This window comes from Condylura cristata, unplaced genomic scaffold, assembly GCF_000260355.1.
Source record: "Condylura cristata isolate star-nosed mole 26May11 unplaced genomic scaffold, ConCri1.0 scaffold00020, whole genome shotgun sequence".
Taxonomy (NCBI): Eukaryota; Metazoa; Chordata; class Mammalia; order Eulipotyphla; family Talpidae; genus Condylura; species Condylura cristata.
In genome coordinates, this window is record NW_004567121.1 from 4303475 (window position 1) to 4325774 (window position 22300).

The 22300-nt window shown below is 38.9% G+C and overlaps 1 protein-coding gene across 1 annotated transcript in view; it reads right to left on the reverse strand.

Annotated features, from left to right (window-relative positions):
• The window catches only part of AFF3 (AF4/FMR2 family, member 3), a 368430-nt gene that overhangs the window by 962 nt on the left and 345168 nt on the right, over positions 1-22300 (reverse strand). The window contains exons 17-22 of the mRNA XM_012727338.1: positions 14784-14847; positions 10935-11071; positions 6905-6976; positions 5387-5480; positions 2693-2742; positions 2330-2553 (exon numbers count right to left, since the gene is read on the reverse strand). Of these exons, the coding sequence (XP_012582792.1) occupies positions 2330-2553; positions 2693-2742; positions 5387-5480; positions 6905-6976; positions 10935-11071; positions 14784-14847 (641 nt within the window). The remainder of the gene's footprint in view (positions 1-2329; positions 2554-2692; positions 2743-5386; positions 5481-6904; positions 6977-10934; positions 11072-14783; positions 14848-22300) is intronic.

A 22300-nucleotide genomic window follows, 5' to 3' on the forward strand; every position in this document is an offset into this window, starting at 1 on the left:
GTAATCTACATTTGTGACTTTAGCATTAAGTGAACAAAATCAAATAGGGAACTCATTTTACATCAACATAATCACTCTATTTTATGTTTCTCATTCAACTGAATAACATTTACTTAGTTAAATAGCAAAGGAAATCTACTTTCTCAGACCAAACTGGCCTTATGCAGAAGTGCTTCCCAGCCCCAGTCTGGGCCCTGTTTGATTTCTTTTGCACTCAGCTGTGGGATGTGTGAACCTCTGCAGTGAATCAAAAGGAGGAGGCTCCAGGCTCCAGGGTGCAAATCAGAGATGTACTGTGAAATATCTCTTTTAGTCCTTGGGTAGTCTCTAGGTTTGGCCTCTCAATAAATAATGATTGGATTCCAAGACCACCCGCACCAACACTAGGTGTAGAAGGGTAAAGGTAGGAGTATTTACCAAGATGGAAAATTATCTAGATTCTGCTCTTTCAAAGATCAAGTTTAATGTGAATAGAAAAAAACAAATTCATATGGTGACTATGCTGTCATCACTGGATCTCTGAACATGCCTTGAAGTCAAATATCTGGGAGAAGTGTTTTCAAAGCTCATGCATATGCTGAAGAAACACCTGCTGAGGAGGTGGGGGGGGGTGCTGGTTAGAGAAGATCCAAGTTCCAGGTGGTTGGGAGGATAGCTGTGGCAGGGATCCAGGAGCAGAACGGGAGAGGAGCAGGTCAAGGGACACAATGCCAAGTTTGCATGAATGTGTGGCACTGAGCCCTCTGGTGGATGACAGTGGGCAGCTGGCAGTGCCATCTGCAGCCTGGCCTGCTCAGGGTCTCCCAAACTGACTATATAAAGTTTTATATATTTGTCCCTTCTGTTGTGTCCACCTGTGACATCTATTTCATTTTTTCAAGTCTCTGTTCCATGTCAGTTTCTCTAGTGAGTGCCTCCTGGTGGTCTCAGTCCTCAGATATTTCCTCCTTCCCACTGAATTGCTGTAACTGTATATTATAGATTATCTGCTTTTATTATCATTGGCATTATGGACACCCATCCTAGACTTGTACTTGGAGGCTTAGGATGTCATGGGAACAAAATCTGCATTGAATGTGATCTATGACTATGGTGAAGGACTATATGTGCTCAGATGGTATATACATCTGAGGAGGTGTGAACCTGTTCTCCTAAGTCATAGACTAGTGTTGTAAAGCATGTCACTTCAATACTGAAAAGAAGGTAGATAAAATAAGAAAACATTGCATTCAATGGCCTGAAATTGAGCTTAGATTTATACTCTCATTCCTCGCTGGAGGGAGAACAGTAGATTTGTATCATCTTTTGGAAGAAAAGTTAGCTATATTGGGATATATAATAATATATGTCCTATAAGAATTTATACCCATTGACTCCGAAATTCTACTTCCACAACTTCCTCTTAAGAACTTTGTCAGAAAAACGGACAATGATTTACATAGGATATTTATCCATACATTATTTGTAATAGAAAAATACCAGAAATAAGCTAAATATCCAACAATAGGGCAATGGTTTGAAAAATGATGATACTTTATGATTGCATAACCACATTTAGGGTAGTATTATATAACTGTCATAAAAGGTGTTTTTGAACCAGTTTGACATGAGGAAATACCTAACATAATGTTAAGTGAAAAATAATATATGTAACACATCAAAAAACATGATAGAGAAATGTATATAATACATCTTGTTTTGGTACTAACCATTCATTGTTTAGAGAAAAAAGATTAGAAGAAACCAGTAAAATGTAAACAGTAGTTACTTCTTGATGATCAGATTACTGGTGATCTAATATTATTTTTCTCATTTGTTTTACAAATTCAGACAAGAAATAAGCATTCCTTTTATAATCAATAAAAGCAAACATTAAGTAAAATATAACATTGCTATGTAGAAATACTGCTTTCACTGTAAACCACTAACAAGTAGCTCATAATATATTAGCTATTTCATTAATTCTGTGTTTCAAATCCCTAACTGTATCCTAGGCACTATGCCGGTCTTAGGAATATAAAGTTGAATAAAATCTAATCCCCCCCTACAAGGAGCTCAATGTATACAGGGAAAGATCTATATGCTTATACCTGCAACACATATCTATATTATCTCTGGCTCTATCTCTGTTTTGAATCTTCTGCAGTAAAGATACAGGTAGGTAAAGACATGAGTGAGAGGGAGAAGTCAGAAAAAGTTCCACATAGTAGGTGATGGCTATTATTTCTCTTTCAATGAATGATGGAATCTGGCTCTGTGAGGCCCCTGGGTCAGGTTATTTCCCCACAGCACAGGTGAACCACTCACATATCCCTACAGACACACAAACCTCTGTTCTCCTTGGCCAGGTTGTCTGCCATCTCCCAGTAGTCATAACTGTGGAGGATGCTGTTGGTGATGCTGACATGATTGGCAGCCATCTGGTGGATGCGCTGTGGGATGCTGACGATGGTTGAAGGAGACAGAGCATTGGCATTGGAGAGGCTCCCCTGAGAGCCCACTGAGCTGGTGGGGGAGGGGTTGGGAGACATGGGGGATGGGGTCCCGGTGCTCCTGGAAATGGAGGGTAGAACAGCAAGAGGTTTTGGTATCAGATGAGATAGGGCAGCCACTCAGGGCACTGGAAGCAATGGAGCACAATGCTCCATATAGAATCTCATTTATTGCTTTTCATATAGAAAAATGAACTTACTTTCCACTGGCGCCCCATGGAGATGGGGCTTGGGCAGCTTTAGATGAATTCTGCAGGAAAATAAAAATATTGGCAGTGAGTACTGTCTCCTTAAGTTGAACAGCTAACAGTGCTCTCAGTTGACCTCTGAGAGAGAAATGATATTGCTATCAAATGTCCACACGCAGATGAATAAATAGGGAAGATGTTGTCTATAGCCTACATGGAGTACTACTCAGCTATAAAAAAGATGATACTCCTGCCATTTGTGACAATGTGGGTGGAATTGTGCAAGGTGGGGAGAATAATGCTAATGGAGATAAGTCAGAATAAGAAAGACAAAAACCGGATAGTTTCACTGACATGTGGAATATAGAGAAATAACACAAAGGGTCAAACAAAACCAAACTAACAGTAAAATTCTAGATTACTAATAAAACTGTGGCTACCAGAGTGGGAAAAGGGCATAAAGAGCAGTGTGGAGAGGACTTCAGGTGCCTTGGTGGTGAGTGTGGTGTGGTAACACACATCTGAACTTATATCTCTGCATCATATACAGTGTTGAAAAGCTTTGTTACCTCAATAAAAGAAACAAGAAAAAATGCAGGTTCACAGTAACTAGGTCTGGAAAGTTTCAATGACTAGGTTAGAGGCTTCCTCACTGGAAACTTATGGGGGGCGGCTGATGGCGTACTGGGCGCCACCAGCAAGCTAAAATGAAGAACCTAGGCTATCATGTCCCAAATCCTTTGTGCCAAATTAAATCATAATCCTGAATGTAAAATCTTAAATGAACATGATTTTTCATCCTAAATTAACCTAATTTTTTTTGAAAAGGAAAAAAGAGCAGGAAACTTCCTCTCTTCCCCAAGCCCTTGCCCTAATACATTGAGAACATCTTATGTTTAAATATAGGGCACATTTGTAGAAACTATTGACCCATATTTAATGTCAGAAAATAAGTGAGATATAAAACTCTCTTGTTTTAACTTATGAAGCTTAAAAGTATTTCTCATAAAGGAAGTTGCTCTTGAATACTTCTAAAGGAATAGATTAAAATAGATTTTCTGAAAAGATAGGATATTCAAAATTTCTGCTTTATTTGAATATTCTGACAATTTGCATTAAGAGAAGTTTTGCCTTTGGCAAGGAAAATTGCTAAATGTGCACTTACATTTCCAATCAGAGAGCCCAGTAATGCTTTCTTGGATATAAATCTTAGGACTGTTATGGAAAAAAATGGTCTTTATGATGTTGATGTGAATTTTCCATTTTAGAGACGAGAAAACAGCTCCAACCTGGTTACCCAGAGTTTTTCCTTTGGTAAAAAAGAACTTTATAAAGTAATAACTGATTTTTAGTTTTTGGTGGAGGTGTTATCAAAATGACCTTACTTGTGACCATTTTACAATTGTTCTCAGGTCTGCTGCTACTCAGGCCCTTGATTCCTACACTGTGAAAAACACGGGTGGGAACTAAGCCCTATTTTTGCAGACAATTCTGTATTGATAAAACACATTCTTTATGGACAAACTGTCATTGCAACCTGAAAGTCTAATAATGGCTGAACATTAGCATTAAAGAGCCTTTAATCAAAGGTAATTACCATAACAAGGAGAGGAAATTCTGATTATTAAGTGGTGTTCTCTACCCATTCTGAATATGTTCGGACTCTACATGTACATTAAGAACTCCCTGGATATCTTGAAAGTTCTGTTGTAACCTCTTGACTTACAACTACTGACTGTGTTCAAGCATGTTCTTGAATGTATTAGCCCTATTTAGTATTAACTCTTAGTTTCTAAATTTTTGAAAACAACTAATCTTAGCTTCCAAAGTAAAGGGGAAAGGCTTAATGTTGGTTCTTGTAACATTATGACACATGATGGTCTGTGGGCCCAGACAGTTAGCTCCGTGGCACAACATGGTTCACACCACGTGCACCACTGGGAAAGAGGCACAGGCTGGACATACCCCCCTCTCCCCCAGTAAAGCCTGGTTCTCAGAAATAATCCCCAGAAGCCTGGGAACTGGATCTAAAGTGATGCCTGTGGCTCTTAATGAAGGGTTGGTGGAGGCAGAAAGGGTGTAATTTCTTATTTTCTATAGACAATGAACACTCTCAAAAATCTCAGCTGAATTATTACTTCAGATCTACTTCACAACAGTATAGCAAATGCTTTCCTTTTTTTTTTTTAAAGTTTTCCAGAGAAAATTATTCATTTCCTGATACACGTAAACATTAGCATCGTTTCAATCCATCCTCATAGTTACATATTGTTATTTTGCCTGGGCTCCCAGGTTCCAATAAGCTATTTCTTATCATTTAAAATAGTACTTTCATTAAAAATTAAATTAGCTATTGGAGATAGTTCAGAGGAAGTTCTAAGTAGTTAGTTCTAAGAGTAAGAAGCTCTAAGTGAGTATGAGGAATTTATGTTAGCTATAAAGATGAATTTCTGCAGACACTGAAGTGGGTAACTGGATCTTCATTCTCTTGAGGCCATAAAAATACCTGGACCTGAAGCAGGGGGATAAATTAGATGGGCTTTCAAAACACATTCTCTGAGCCTGAATGCCATAAATGGGATGAGTGTGGATATCACAGGGCTCTTGTTTATCTTCAAAGCAGTGACTTCTACCAGGCTCCTCAAAATATCTTTGACAGGGGTGACTGAATACAAGGAACAATGTTGTCCATTAGCTAGACAATACCTTGAAATAGTCGATAAGTGCTTTTGAATACTTCACAGCATGGTCCCTTTTGAGTCGAAACATCCGCCAGTATAGCAGAGCCAGGCACCTGTAACTATATGCGAAAAAGAAAAAGTGGGCCCAGAAGAGTTCGTGCTCTTTGCCCAAAAGACTCAACAAAAAATCTCATGGTCCATAGGCACTCAATATGTGGTTATTAGTATGCACACACATACACACATGTATTTCCACACCTATGCATTTGTTACTACACACATACACATACCTATAAATGGCTGTCTTTCCTTTTGTCTATAAAATGGTATTCAAATGCTAAGGACTTATTCCATAAATATGTTTACCAGGAGATGATTTTATATTAGTTTTATTGCTTCTTTGTTGAGGCTGAGGGAATGGTTATTTTTTCCTCCTCCACTAGAGGACAGTCTCCTTCCATGACAGGAGTGAGGAAACTAGCCAGGAGTTTTCACTGCTTGGTGGATGAGTTTCAGGGGAGTCACTTTATATTGATTTCTGACACCCTGGACTTTGGCTTTGCTGAAAGAAAAGCCCTTCGCTCTGCCTTTATTTCTTTCATTTTAAACTACTTTACTGGACTAGAATTAGTTCAAATAAGTACCAGATAGGAATGTCTTACACTCTTTTATATATTTATTATTTACATACTGGTTTTCTGTCTTATGTATAATTAATTACTAATCATTGTTAACTTGTTAATCCCAATGTGGAACTTGAAATTTAAAAAAAGCATGGGAAAGACGGCCTTAGAAAATTTTTTTCTGGATGTTTCACTCAGATTATAATTACTTTGCTGACTAGATCTGGTTGACAGACTGGAATACCAGCAAACTGAATGCAACTTAGAAGTCTCTTGGCATAGCAGACTCCAGGTGATGTGATCATAAGAAACTGAGATCCTCTCTTCTGTGTATTTTGCTCTTATTATTTAAATATATAAACACATATATTTTTCTTTTAAAAGCATCCCTATGACAGCAGGGACCAAGAAAGACATATCCTGTGTTTCTGAAGGGTGGCAGGGCAGTGGCTTATTACATGTTGGTTAACATTTTAAAAGAAATGCTTTTATTATCAAAGTGTAATGAACTGTTCTCCAGTTTAACATGTTGAGAACTTTAATATGGTTATTTGATTCAGTCATACTAACCCCACATGTAAAAAGATAAATTATTTTGATTGCATCTAAAATGTTAAACCCAAGATAAATTGCATTTGGCATAATTCATATTCCATTTATTAAAATACAGCCTATCTGGTTTAAACATACACACAGAAAATATCCTTAAGTAATGTACTGTTAATTTTCAATCATTGTGAAGTTACATCATGTGTGATAAAGCAGCAAAAATGGGTGTTCGCTCTCCCTGACCACCATTAGAATTGCATTTGGTTATGCTTGCTAGAAGGCTCTAGGAATATGTTATGTATTTCATACCTGGATGTCAATGATGATATACAAGGCTGGGAGAGCATTTTAAGCTGATATGATGTACTTACCATAATGCAGCCAGTTGTTTATCCTCTGGTGTAGCATTGGGGCCTGAGTGGGTCTTTAGTCTCATTGCATATCTAGAGCAAGAAAGAAAAAAAAAATCCAAATAAAAGAATGAACAAGAAAGACTTATTAACAACAGAACATTTTCTGTGATGGAAGTTCTCTCTGCCCAGTACTTAGTTCTCGTAGCACTTGCTGATAATTCTTTCTTGACAGCTAATTGATGCTGCCCCATTTTCCCTATGCAGTACTTTACTGTGATGGCTTTCTAATTTCTAATTTCTGCCCTTTAACAGTAAAAATTTAAATGCTACAGATTGTTGAGAGTGATAACAGTTAAAAGTTACCCATGTTTATGGTGATACATCTATTTTTGCAAATTTTGACTACGACTGTGCGGCTGACAAGAAGGAGGCAAAATTCAAAAATTTTAGACATATCTCCAGAAGAGAGGTCAGTCAGATGAAATGCCTGGACTTATATCCTTTTCATTGCTAAGGAACTTTTACTTTGACAGCAGTGTCTTGGGGAGATAGAGGCTTTCATGCACTTACTTCTCTGACCAAGGAAGAATGTGGCCATTCCTTTTTCCCAATAATATAACAAGTTTCTTGCAGACACTTTGAGAGAACTAGAGCTCTTATATATATATATATATATATATATAATGGTCCAGGGGTCCTGTGTTCAAATTCCAGCTTAGCCACATAGCTGTGAGAGCGCAGACAATTGTATTAAGGACTTTAAGCTTGTATTTCCTTAACTATAAAATAAGATTTATACTGCTATCACATAGTCCTGCTCTAAAGATTAAATGAGACAGTATTTGTGAAGCTTCCGGCATGGTGGGTTGGCTGGCATGGGTGGGTTGAAAATTGCTCAAGAAATGAAACTGTTATTTATCTGTCTAGAACACCAGAATTTGTAGTGTTTTTTGTAAATTATATTTTATTTAGTCATTTGTTTACAGTTGAAGCTTTGGGAATTTGAAATTAACATCCTGTTCATGAGCTTCACACACCTCAAACAATTCAACCTTGCAACTCACATTCCTCTGGTGTGTTGTATCCAAATGCACATTTATTAGCCAGCAGTCTTCCAGCTTCATGTGGGTCTCTGGTACACAATTTCACTTGGGAAGACAAAATCCTCCAGGAGCTCATCTTGCACAGTTCTCAGAATATGGCTCCTGGCTATATTTTCCTTATTTTTCATACGGTTTTTCTAAGTTGGTTCAGGCAAAATTCTCCCCTGAGCAACAAAGACTATATACTGCTATACTGCTGGTAACTTTCCAGTTAACACTCTAGTCTATGGTTCTCTGGAATGACTTCAGCTGAGGGACTGGTATGAAGAGTATATACTTCCCAACTTCTGTTTACTTGGCTGTTGTTATGTTCAGCTTCTGCATCAGGGCATTGAGGTCTGAGTGCATCCCCTCTTCGGGGAGAGCCTGAGAGATGCTGGGCTTGAGCTTGTCTGGCTTCTCACCATTGGGCATCAGCCACAGGGCTTCAGGAGGGATCTTCCTGCTGGCAACGAGCATGGCCTTCTTAGTGTTAAGCACTGATCTGGGAAGAGGACTAGGTCTCTCTACAGCAAATCAAATTCTTTTAGTGATTTTGAATGTATCATCTTTGCTTGTTTTAATAATGGTCGTATTGGGTATACAATATACATTTGTGAATTATCTCAATTTACTGGTGTCAATACTGCAGCACTTGAGTCAAGTATGGAAACCTTATTTACATTTAGGCTCCTTCATTTTCCCCACTTACAAGTAACATTGTCTTGAGTGTTTGATAGTTGTTGTTTTAATCATCAGTATAGTTTATAAAATTCAAGAGGAGGCTAGTTTATTGCACATAACAGCAGTCACTCAAATAAGAAGGAAGAACAATACAAGTATTGTTCTTCCTTCTTATTTGAGTGACTGCTGTTAGCTAGTCTTTAAGGGTGAGTCAATTAGAAATAAAAACTTAAGTTTTTCATTGCCTGAGAATATTTTAATTTTCCTTTCATTCCTGAAGAATGAAGCCTCACTGAATCTAGAACTCACAGTTTGACAGTTTTTTTTCTTTTAGCACTTAAAAATGTCCTGCCACTTCCTCTGGCTTCCAGGTGAAACGTTTTCACACCTGGATCAGTGTACCCTCTAGGTAGTGAGTCATTCTTTCTGATAGCTTTCTGGATTTGTCTTTAGTTTTCATAAATATAGTTACGGTGTGTTGTGGTATATATTGCTTTGGTTTTTATCAGATTTGGTTTTTTTTTTTAGTTTCTTGAACTTGTATGTGTATGTCTTTTCTCAGAATTGTCCCCTTTCAGTCATTATTTCTTCAAAGCTCTTTCTCCACTCCCTTTCTGTTTGGGACTCCAATGACAGGTCTGTTGGCTTTTTAGTCATTGTGCTTGACATTTTTCCTTTGTTTTCTCTCTGTTGCTCAGACTGGGTCAATTCTATATTCTGTCAGCCAATTTACCCTCTGCCATCTCCATCTATTATCAAGCCACCCAGTGAAATTTTTATTTTGTTATCATATTTTTAGTTCCATACTTTTCACTTGATCTTTTTTTTTTAATAACTTCTATTTCTGGGCAGTGTTGACTTTCAAAACACTCTTGAGAAGTGCTTTTGAAGATGATGTGTTCTGTGATGCTAGGATGACAGTTTCAAAGGAAAAGAACTATTTACTGAAGGAGAATGATGTTAAATATCAAATTGCATCTTTGGGCCAAAACAGAACAAAAAGGTTATAACCTATGATGTTTAGAAATCTTCCATCTGGAAAAGTAGGGCATGATAAATACTACCTGATCTTACTTAGATGGCAAAGAATCCTAGCATCAGAAAAGTTTCTTAAAGTTAGCCTTGGGAAGAGTTATTTCACATAATGGATATAGACATTATCCCAAGCAGTTGAATTAACTTTCAACATAATGCAGCAGCAAAGGTTCTTTAGAGGGTTAAAAGAATTCTCTTAAAAAAAAAAAAAACAAGCAAATAATAAGACATCTAAAAATGCTACAAGGACAAATGTGTTTTAGGTATATTTATATAAGGTATTGTAACAATTATAAATAAAAATGTCAGCCTACATCTAGAAAAGCTTTTTGTTTATGAACAAAAAGTTGATATTAAGAAAAACCCAAAATTAGAATTGATGTCAACTGAAAAAAAAAGAAAAGAAAAGAATTCTCTTAGTGGTTCATTAGACATTCAGATGTTTTTCCAGTCTCCCACCCCAACTCCTTCCACCTTCTTGATGTGTCCCTGTCAGAAACCACTTCTGCTCACATCACATGCTTGGTGATTATGCACATGGAGAAATTAGACCAGAAAAACACTGGCACTCTCAGAGCTAGTATATCATATGATGGAGTTCTTCCCATAACACCTGTACCCCATCTCTGTTCCTTTCATTAAGTCCTGAATAATGTACTGATGAAGTTGGGATTTAGCTTATACTAACCCAAACCAGATCTAGTCCCCTCACCCATTTGTTCATGCATTTATATATTTAATTGAATGTTGCCTTATATAAGTTTCAGGATTGCATCATTAAAAGTCAGTGTGATTATCTACTACATTAAGTTCACTAAAGTCCAATTCTATTATTCACTATACAACTGACCCATCCCTAATACCTGATTAGCTTACTCTCCATTTATGGCCTTTTCCCTTCTGGTAAACACTAGTTGTGAGCCAGACTTTTAAATATGTAGCTGAGAGGTGAAATAAGTCTAAACTGCTTTTTAGCTGGGTGAAGTAGGTAAGTTGTGTTTCACTCAGATTTAGCTTCCTTCCTGCAGCCATCAGGAGTTGCAGGAGTTGTCCTCCCTCATTCACAAAGAAAACAATGGAGGCAAGGGGTGTGAAGTGACTTGCAGTATTTTATGTTATTTTGGGGCACAGATATTGGTGCTTGATAGCTGATAGTGGCAAGGTTAATGTTTTTTCTCTGTATTCATAGTACTTTCATGCATTCCTCACCGTTTTTTCCTACCCCAATAATAAAACACAGAGCTTACCTGATGAGCTCTACTGTTTCTGAATACATGGTATAAGGAGATTTGGATTCCATTGGGCCTTGTTCCATTGCATTTCCACACTCAATAAATGACAGGGCTGCTTCAGCATAGTTCAAAGCCTTTCCAAACTTTTCCACCTGATTGACAGAATTAATAGTGTCTTCCTTAAATGCAGGTTTTTTTTTTTAATGGTATTGACACATAGTTTATACATTTTATTTTAGAAACCTTACTTAGCAGTTCCAAAATCCTGTGAATGGAGCTGAGAGAACAAAATAGAGTACTTCCTGCTCTAGTTATTTCCTCAAATTGCTACAAATTTAGGATAAGTGACTGAAAGGTTATATATAGAATTATACCAAATCTGTTTGGTATCAGCATTGATCAGAACTCCTTGATTACTCTTTTTCCTATTCCCCCTTTTTAGCCCCTAAAGTTTTGTCAATTTCATTCCTCATGAGGGGTGGTGGGACAATGAGGGGGGAATGCTACGTTGAAGTACTTGAAGCTGTTAAGTCTGATTCTATAATAAGAGTTTTCATACCTTTTTTTTTTTAAGGATTTATTTATTTATATATACAGAACTGGGATACAGGCCAGAGTTGCAGGGGCAGTGAGAAGATTCACCAGAGACAGAATGGGGAGCAGAACAGGCCAACTGACCAAGTATACTGCTGACAGGAGCAGCGGGTGGGTCAGGAGAGGTCTGCCACGCCATGTGGATCTCCTCCGGGGCAGGCGGGGATCAAAATGATGTGGAAGTGGCTTCAGCTTCTTAGTGCTATGTTTTAACCCACTGCACCACCAGGGAGGGCCCAAGTTTTCATACTTTTTAAGTATACCCCAACTTTGATGGCTTAAGACTTTGATTATTATCTGTTATGTTATTTGTGACATTTACATCTCAATACCATCCTCTTGTGTGCTGTTTTGCTAAGTTAGCCCCTCACTTAAGGGTGAGGGTGTGGTGAATAAAAGAGATAAAACTCAAGGCACTATTTCAGCTTAACTAAAATGGACACAGAGTTGAAAATTAATAAAAATGATTTGAGGGAGATTATCTGTAGTTGTCTGAATTTATGTTCATCTTTCTCCACTCATTGAAGATAACCAAGAATCTGCTTTTGTTCTCACAAATCTATATATGAGACTATAAACATATTGAGCTTCTGGCTTCATATATTGTTACTCTGTGTGTAACATATTCTAATAAATACATATTCTAATGTTAGACTGCCGTCTCCCCAGTGTTCAAATATTCATTCTTCAATCAAAATAGAATTATAAAAATTAACTGCTAATTTAAGCCTTGCCTCTAAAAAGTTATCACTAGTAATGATACCTTAGAGAACATAAATTCAGAACAAAACTCTTCTTCATTTGTAAATCAAAATTTTGAACAGTTTATAATCCTAATAGGCTACAGAGCAATGTTTCTTGGTAATGCTTTTAGATTAAGGAAATAATTTCAAACAGTTACTATTTTCTAAAGCATCCAAAATGTAATACGCACTGGATATACAGAACTCCTTCCAGGAACACATAATATTTTTGACAAGAGAAAATGTATATCTACAAGGTAGTTCAAGGTGCAAGGCAGTCTGTGAGTAATTAACAACATGCAAAACAATGAGTTCAATGCAATGCAAATGAGATGGAGGATGAGAGCACAGCTATAGAGAGGCAGAGGAGTTTCTCAGTGGATGGAACTTGATACTGGGAAGGAATGGTATGAACTGGCTGGATCCAGTGAATCCAGTGATGGTGTGAGTGTGCAGGAGAGAGTGTGCATGTGTGAGTGTCTGTGAGTGGTCAGTGTGATGCTCTGTATATGCAAAGGCCTACGGGCTAACCTGAGTGAAGTGTGAAGAAAGGGAGAAAGAGGACCAGTCTGGCTGTAGCTGAAGGCCCAGAGGAAAGGATGGGTTGGGCAAGATGAATAATTCTGGTAGGCTTTGAGTGATTCAGGAGAAAATTTCATTCTGCTTTAACATTTGAAGCCTTTTTCTAATAGTGAACACACATCAGCTATTTTGGTAAGCAGGACTCTCCACTACTCGGTGGGATAAGATATGTGTGCGGGTTAAGATCTGTAGCTCACATTTCTGATACTCGGAAAGAAGCTGTGTTTCCCCTTTGTCTTAGTGTATCTAGGCAGTGATCTTCATCAAATAAATGCTTGGTGGGTGACATCAGTAGTGACTGGAGAGGGGTATGGCTTTGGCTAAAACATCTTCAATTCTAGAGTAATACTCTCAAGGTCATTTGAAATACCTTGTTCATCTCTAGCATTCTGATGTCAGTCAGAAATGCCAGGGGAAACAGAACTAGAATGTCTAGTGAGGAGGGAGTCCCTTTGGAAGAGACATTAAGATAGAACAACAATATGATCTCTTTTAGAAAAAACAAAATTTTCTATTGTGTGCCTGCTAATCCTAAATAGCCTATTCAGCCTCCATTTTGCTACCTACAGTTCTGTATTCCTTAAGACAGGTCAGAATTTCCTGGTCACAGGAGCCCAACCCTACGAGGTGACTTTCAAATCAATTAAGAGCATAAAGCCGGATTACTCTGGGAAGGGTATGCATCAAGAGGTATGACCGGGGAAGCCAGAGAGGTCTGAAGATGCATAAATTTAGTCTGACCAGAATGCCCATGGTGGTGGTGGTGATGGTGGGGTGGGGTGGGGTGGGGGCTTGACTGATGTATAACAAAGGACCCCAGAAGCTGATCAATGGAATGCCTTATTGATAAGATTGAAATCCTGACTGGGGAGTCAGGGCTTGGATACCAAGCTATAAGCAGATAAGAAGTACAGTTCCACCCTCCCTTTCCTTCTTCCACTTCTCCCTCTTTTTCTACTTCTTCATATGATTAATACTGTGTGACAAGTTTACCAGTAAAAAGGCCAGGATCTTGCTCTTGAGCAGCATCCTGCATTATGTAGCCTGCTACACGACTCCTGACTCCTGTCTCTTTATCAGTGTGGTGTTGCCCGATGCAACATTCTATTATTTGCTTGAGAGTTGGAAGCTTTCCACAATAGAAGATTATCCAAGTTGAAAAAAACAAAAAGCTACTCTTAAAAAACCCCAAATCGGCCCTCCCTGGTGGTGCAGCAGGTTAACTCACAGCATGAATTTAATCCCCACCCAGGAGGTGAGCCACATGATGAGGCAGACCTCTCCTGGCCCGCCCACTGCTCCCCTCAGCAATATATATCATCAGTCACCCCACTCTGTCTCTGGTGAATCTTCTCGCCATCCCTGCACCACTGGCCTGTATGCCAGTTGTGTGTGTATATAAATAAATAAATCTTAAAAAAATAATAATAAAGTTAAAAAAAAAAAAACAGCAACAACAAAACCCCAAGTCCTGGTGATGTTAGGGTCTTATGTGCAACCTAATAGTTTTTGTGTTGTATAGTCTTAGAAGAATCATTTTTGCAGATACAACATAAAGAACACAAATCTTTTTAAATAGGAATTTGACCCTGGAATCAAGCCAAGGGTTGCCCAGCTAACAAGACAGAAAAATGCAAACCTTGATTTTTTTTTTAAAGGAAGAAAATACTACCACCCACTGACTCGATTGCCTCTAGTTACTATTCAAACCTTAGGACTACACTGAAATAGTCATTTATCCAAGGCTTTCTCCCAGTCAGCCATTATTGGTTGAAGTCATAATTTATTGGGCTATGAGCACTTGATTATATAAACATTTCTCCATTTAACAGACCCAGCCATCCTTGTAATAGATTTTATAATTACCCTAGCTATACTGCCCAATGATGAAGCTGCAGTACAAACATAATTTGGAAGAACATATCTGGGAAGAAAAGGGTCTTACCATTGCATCTGCTTTATGCTTCATCCGTTTAGCTTCTTGCATAAAATAATCTGCACTGCGTGGCCTACAAGAGAATGATATTAAAAATGTCATTATTGTGTAAGTGTGAGATCTTTTGCAAATACTTCCTTTGCTCAAACCATGAGCATAATTTAAAAATTCTATTTAACATGCAATCAAGTATTTTTTTCATTTCTAAATTACTGTCTATATGTAAAATACAACAATTATATTTCTTTTAAGCTAGCTACTTAAAACACACTCATTATAGGCAGATAGTCTACATTTACAGTGATTTAAACATGGTTCCCCAGTGCCAGATTTGTGAATCAGATTTTTTATTGCATGGTTAAGAAAACAAGTGAAAGATCTTATTTCACATGATGTTTACATAAAACAATCCCATTTTGATGTGAAGATCGTAAATACACAACATACCAATTGTAGAGTCAGATACAGGTGAATATATTTATATATCCTTGTAAAAATAGTTGACATTTATATGCATAACTGGTTCCCAGAGTATATGTATATAGATATAATTATTTTAAAGCTTACAGTGAAAAATGGAAAGAGGTAATACTGTAAGATTACATTCCAGTTGTAATGAAGTTAATTGTAAAATGATGTCTACCTTGTAACAATGCAAATGTGCCATGTATTCTCCAGAGTTCTGATTAGCTAGCTGGTAAACATTAACAGCAGACAAGTGCATTATTAAAGCAATAACCCTGGTCAACACAGACCCTGTGGGAGAGGAGGGTAATTCATCCATAGACTGATCCAAGTTACACTAATCTTCCCTTTAAATGCTTCATCTGATAGATTTTTAAAAATCGACAAACTTTAGGCACCATCAGCATAAGCCTTTCTTTTCTTCTTCTTTTTTTCTTTTTGGTATTATGGGTCTTTATGTTACCATTAAATTCTACCAATGCATTGAATAGCCACTCTAAATTGGGATTCCTTGAATGGGAGATGAGATGTAAATAGTGATATTAACCAGGGACTGTTTAGCCTATTGTTCATGTAACCATGAACAATAGGCTAAACAGTCCCTGGTTAATAAATGTCTTTCTTGCAGATTTCAATGGATCTTTTTTTCCTTATTAAAATTTTAGGTAGTCAGGGCATACTTTTACCCAAAAAGGTCAAAGTGCTTAGAAAAACCATGTGTACCGTGACAATGACATTGCACTCCACAACTATTATTCTCATTCTAATGATCTTAATCAATCAATCAAACAAACCAAGGTCATGGAAAATAATGAGTTTTGGGTCAAAAATCACTGCAAAATAAGTGAGAAGGAGAAAGACAAATATCAGCTGATTTCACTTACATGTGGAATGTGGCAACAAAGGGTCAAACAGCAAACCAACAGCAAGCACTGGAAGTCTGACTGCGGATTGAGGCTGTGGGTACCTTGGTGGTGGGTGTAGTGTGGTAACATACATCTGGGGAGATGTGATCCTGTATCTCTGAATCATATACAGTGTTGTGAACCAATGTTACTTCAATAAAAAAATTATCCATGAAAGCAAGAACAGGAACATGGTTTCTATCTCATCTTCATGAAATATTATTAGCATTGTGGGAACAGACCTCTAGCCCAAACCCAGATCTGATTTCTGAGCTTCAAACAGGATCCCAGAGCCTATTTATTCAGAAGAGTTCAGGTATCACCATCCAGTCCCTCCAGCTCCTGTTATTAAATGCTATGAATTGTGAATGCTTCTTTATAAATATTCTTTTCTTAGTGACCACATGCACCACCCACATCTAGACTTTCAACACATCTCTTGGCCTCTACTTTCACTTTCTTTCAATAAACCCAGACCTTTAACCTTTGACAATTGTTGGTAAAATATGGTTTTCATTACATTGCCTACCTACTCACAGACCTAAAATCAACCTCCAGGGCCTACGAGATCAAATGTCAGTTCAGGCCTCCTATAAACTGACCGCTTAACCATAACACTTATTCAATAACCCTGTTCACCAACAGTCAGGTTTCCTTACTCTCTTGTTAGCATGTCACTCCTATTGAGACAGAGTTCCCATATGCTTCATGCCTCTCTACACATGCCACAGCAGGGTGTGAGCTACTCCAATATTTCTACTGGAACAGAAGTATTAAAGCAACCTTGTTTTGCTTCTCCTCTTCCCCAACACCAACCATTTCTGCTTCGGTCATTCACTGAGTGCCTTTTATGAATCCAGTGTGACTCGCCTTCCCTCCCCTGACCACCCTGCCCCAGTGCTACCACCATGAGGCCTTCTTGGCAACTCTGGTCCATGCTCATCTTTGTCTTTCATGATCTCAGACACCACTTCTGGTTTATACTACACTTCTGGGCATTCAATCTCCTTTTGAGCTCTACTGGGCTACAGTCATTGTATGTGTGCCACATTATAGCTGGTGCAACTTCATGCTGGGGTCCTCTCTAATCTCACCCACCCTGCGGTGTTAGTCACAAGGTCAAAAGTAAACATATCCCCCTGAGAAAGCACTGAATTCATTTTGAGCTTAGAAGAGAGTGGTGACTCTGGTGGGTTACAACATCACAGCCAATGAGCCAGAGAACATCTCCATGGCAACTCGAAATCCTCCACATCATTATCTGCTCTACACTCTGGTTCATGAGTTTGGTCTGTTTTTTTCTCTTTGCCCTATTTTGTAGACCTTATCACTAGTAGATAATCATTTCAAATGCATTCTATCTTCAAAAAATGATTCACCTGATAATAAGCAATGGCATCTTAGTTCCTATTTAGCCTCCAAGTTACCCGTAATGTAATTCCTAATTCCTAACATAGGTTTCTTAATCATGGGTTTGTGTCTGAGGCAGGTGAATGTATTTTTAAAGCCTGATATGGTGGCTGAGTTCACATTAGTACCGTGGATGAGTAATAAGTCATTTTATGGCTTTTTTACAGCAGCTACAATACTACCCTGAGATGCTGAAAAGTGTACCATCCAGAGAGCATTTTTTTTCAGAATTCTCATCTTTGCATATAATGGAGGGTACAGCACACTGAGTCACTGAAGATTGCCTGATGATTGGTCCATTTTCTCATTTCAGGTGACTGCTACATCAGATCATCATAAAGGCAATGGAACAAGGGGCTGTCTCCTTGGTTGCCCAGCAGAGCCGTGGTTCAAGCTATCATGAGGGCGATGCTCTACAGAGGTGTCCAGGTCAGCAGGGAAGTGAAACTACTGCCCCCATTGCACAGTTCCAGAGGACAACACGGCAAAGATGCTAATATGAAGCCTCTTATCTCAGTGTTCAAACAGATGTGGCTCTTCTAATTTTTTAACAGGAAAAATCTAGTTGATCACTAGATTCTTCACATTATTTCTCACCGTGATGGTATTATGTGATAATACATGAATAAAAGTATTCATGTATTATTAGGTTCATGTACTGAACCTAATAAAAGTTCAATTGAACATCATATGTATCTAGGGATCTTTAGATATGCAGTTTGAGTAGATGAGAAACTAAAGTTTAGCTAGGTATGTCTTTTTTACAAAGGTGTCTTTGTTACAATAATAACAATCTGAGCACTTGATTCCAATAGAATACTTTCTTTTCTTTTTATTCTCCCACCGCCTCACCTACAAAAACAGTGTCTTAATTCTGAGCAGCATTGGGGTTTGAGCAACCTCAATATTTCTTCTGGCACAGGAATATTAAAACAAACTTGCTTTTTGTCCTCTTTTGTGGCTGAGATGGGGTTGAAGGGCCTCCCACGGAGAGGCTGGCAGTCTTTTTTCTGTAATTCCTACCTCTGTGAAATGCACCCTTCTTCCCAGCTAGCCTGTTTTGTGAAAAGTGGCAGGGATGAGAATTCAATGTGTTTGAACAAACAGGTTCCTTGGCACAACAGCATCTGGGTACTTAGAGAAATTGAAATCCAAGTCAGACAAATAGGCAACTGCACACCAAATGAATTCATCATCTGATAGTCTGTCAACTTGTCATTTGATAAGCCCCAGAGGTGTTACTGTGTCCCAAGCTTTGAAGCACATTCTTCACAAAAAAGTTCATATAAGAAATCTAGTAATTATTTTTAACACACCAGGTAAGGGAACACTGCTGATGAGGGCACTTCAGAATCAGGGGCTCTCGGGTGCTGGTTTTGGCTTATGAATGCTTCTCAAAGGAAGCAGGTCAACTATTTTTAACAGCAAGGATCCAGCTGTAGCTTTTGTTTCTGTAACCTTGATGTTAGCTGGGACCTTGGAGTCCCTGCAACCTGGCCTCTCAGACACACGAGCACCCATTCCAGCCTATCTTACAAGAAACAGCTCTTGTATCTGCTGGCTTCTCTCACAAAAATAGTGTGTACCTCCCCAGGTGCCCAGGCTAAGTGTACTGGTTTTGTCATTCAATCAAAAGTGCATTACTGTGAAATGGAAACCTCTGGATTTGACTGTTGTTCTACTCTGGGTGTGAGATTTAAAATCCAACAACTTCCCAAAAACCCTTAAAATGAAAACACAGCTGAGATTTCAACAGGGCAGCCTGAAAGGCCTTGTTTCCCACTTACCTCTCTTTTCCTTCTCACTCATTGCTTTCGTTGGAACAAAGCAAGAAACTGGCAGACAGATGGGGATCTCAGAGTGGAAAAAAATTCCCTATGAAGAGCATCAAGGCACACTAGTGGCTTATCAGGAAAATGAAAAGGTGGGGTCCAGCTCAGAAGCGAGTGGGGAGGGTTACTCCTGGAGAAGGACAATGCCCATGGCAGCCCTCGTTGGGAGTGCCTTGCTTTGTCGTGATACTACCTACTCACACTTTGCAATAGGTGGCCTTTGACTGAGTCATGTTGCGAGAGAGCCGACCTTTTACATACAGGATTCTTCCCACCCTCCGTAAAATTAAAATCCTTTTAGCTATGAAACTGCAGAGCATAATTATATCACAAATGCCAAATCCCCTTTTCTGTCCCTGGCCCCGTTTTACATGCTATGACTTTCAGCTCCTGTGGCTGAGGGATGCTTTTCTCCATGTCAGGAGGCTTCAGTCTTTGGCTCTTATTTTTGGTGCCACGGGGACAGATGGGACATTTGTTCGTTTGGCTGAATGCGATGATCACGACCGACTCTTTCCTGTGAAATATGGGTAAGAGACAGCACATCCTCCTGGGACAGCAGGCTGTTCTGGCACTCGGGGGTCGCTGGCTTCCCAGCACAGCAATATGGCTGGGGGAATGGAGGCTTGAGTTTTCAGCCAAGCATTTCACCACTTAGCTCAGCTCAGGACTTCTGTACTGAGGCTTTCATAACACAGTTGTTCTCTCTGAATTTCTCCCCGCCAAGAACTCCCCTGTCACTAATTATGACACTGAGTAATTTTCAGCTCACGGCTTTGCGCTAATAAGATTAGTTTCTAGACTTTGAGTGAATAAAATGCTGTCACTCATTGACACACATTCTTGCAGATTTTTTTTTAAACAAAATTTGGTAATCACATCAGTGTCACCTTAAAACTGTGGCTGTCAAGTAGTGAATGTCATGCATGGCTAAATGTCATGGGAGGAAGTGCGGTCACACTGCTACCAATCTGAGCCTGCAACTTCTGTGGAACGAACTGACCTGGATCACATTTTAAAAACAAGTGTTATTCTGCTCAGTGCTGTGTATCCTGAAGGCACAAGCTGGTGCCTGCTTAATTGGCAAGTAACTGAAAAAAAAGGAAGTTGGGGCCCTCCCTGGTGGCGCAGCGGGTTAAAGCACTGCACTGAGAAACTAAAGCCACTTCCGCATGAGTTCGATTCCCGCCTGCCCCGGAGGTGACCACATGGCGAGGCAGACCTCTCCTGACCCGCCCGCTGCTCCCCTCAGCAGTGTACTTCGTCGATCTGCCTGTTCTGCTCCCCACTCTGTCTCTGGTGAATCCTCTCACCCTCCGCATCTCTGGCCTGTACCCCAGTTCTATATGAATAAATAATAAAAATCTTTAAAAAAAAAAAAAAAGGAAGTTGGATGTCCATGAATTTAAATTTACCTGTAAAAGATTCCTTACACTCAACGAAAAAGAAAGAAATGCAGGCTTACCCTTTGGGAATATGACTCTATTCTGCTGGGTTCATTCCACACTTGCTATTGAGCACCCACTGGACTCATTTGTTTGTCTGAATCGCATGTTTATTCAACCATTAATAAGTATTTATAACACAAAAGAATAAGTTTACTTATTTTACCAAGCTACATGATGCAGTTTTAAAAACTGACTGACAGCACAGCATCTGTTACTGTTTGCATCGTTATAGCTGGAATTCCATCAACTCTACATTGCTCTGGCGCTGATTCTCTAGTCCTTTCTTTTCTGCCACAGATAGTCTCTTCGGTCATTTCACAGTATGTTGACACTGTCACAGCAAAGTCCAAGAGAGGCAAAGGAGTCCCGGTCAGGTAGAGAAGCTGGCACAGCATGGTGCAGAAGGAGACTGAAGTTTTGGGGTTCCAGAGAACATTCTTGGGGAAGACACACATGTGCTGCCTTCTCCTCCAAATAATGGAGAGTTAATTAAGGACTGTACCTGGTGCTCAGCAAGTGCTCAGTACACACCAACTGAACCTCGGAAATACCTGACACACATTCAGGTGACTTCCCAGCCCAGCGATCTCTTAAGGACAATTTACTTTTATTGTTTCCAGGAAGAGACAATGGCTATTTTTGTTTTTAAGCTTGAAGAGCCTTCCCATGCTGTTCTTAGTTCAGTTTGAGTGGCTGTATGAGCTGCATGTTTATTTTACTGTTATGAATTTCAAGTCAGCTGGGACACATGGCAAGTGGAACATGACGCCTTCCTCTCGACATGATGGATATGGAAGAGTGACTTTCTATTTTATTATATCTTTATCCATAAAAGAGGAAACAGTTTTGTTGTAGCTGTCAGCCAGAAAAATTATACATATTGTTAATGAGAGAAACGAATTAAAATAGTCTCTTCGCTGATACAGATAGTGACAAGATAATATCAGTTGCAGCCCCAGCAGATTGAGCAACATTTCTTCGTGCAAATAGTCCAAGAAATGGCAGAATGAAGTGCTATCATTTAGTTGGTGCTGTTTCTGACTTGCTTCTGGCCCATACATTGGAAAACTTCTTAAATTTTAATATTCTCTCTCTCCTTCTTTGTGTGTGTGTATGTAAATACTAAGTCTTTTAACATCATCTGCTGGAAGTGTTTGCTTCTTCGAGTAGTACCTTAGTGTCCAAGGCATATTCTTTTGACCATGTTGTTAGCTTATGACCTCTAAATGCAAGTTTTCATTTTTTCCTTAACCACAAGTCTAATCTGTTTTTATAAATGGTTAAAGCTCACATGAACAATTTATACCACTGACCTCTAATTATATGTGTCATTGACCAAGTGAATGTACTCCTATTACATGGCCCCCACCTCAGGGATTAACTGCCATCTTCTTTCTTTCCTAGCAAGGGCAGTGGAGAAAAGGGGAAGGGAGGTGGCAAAGGGGGGATGCTGTGTGTGGGATCTA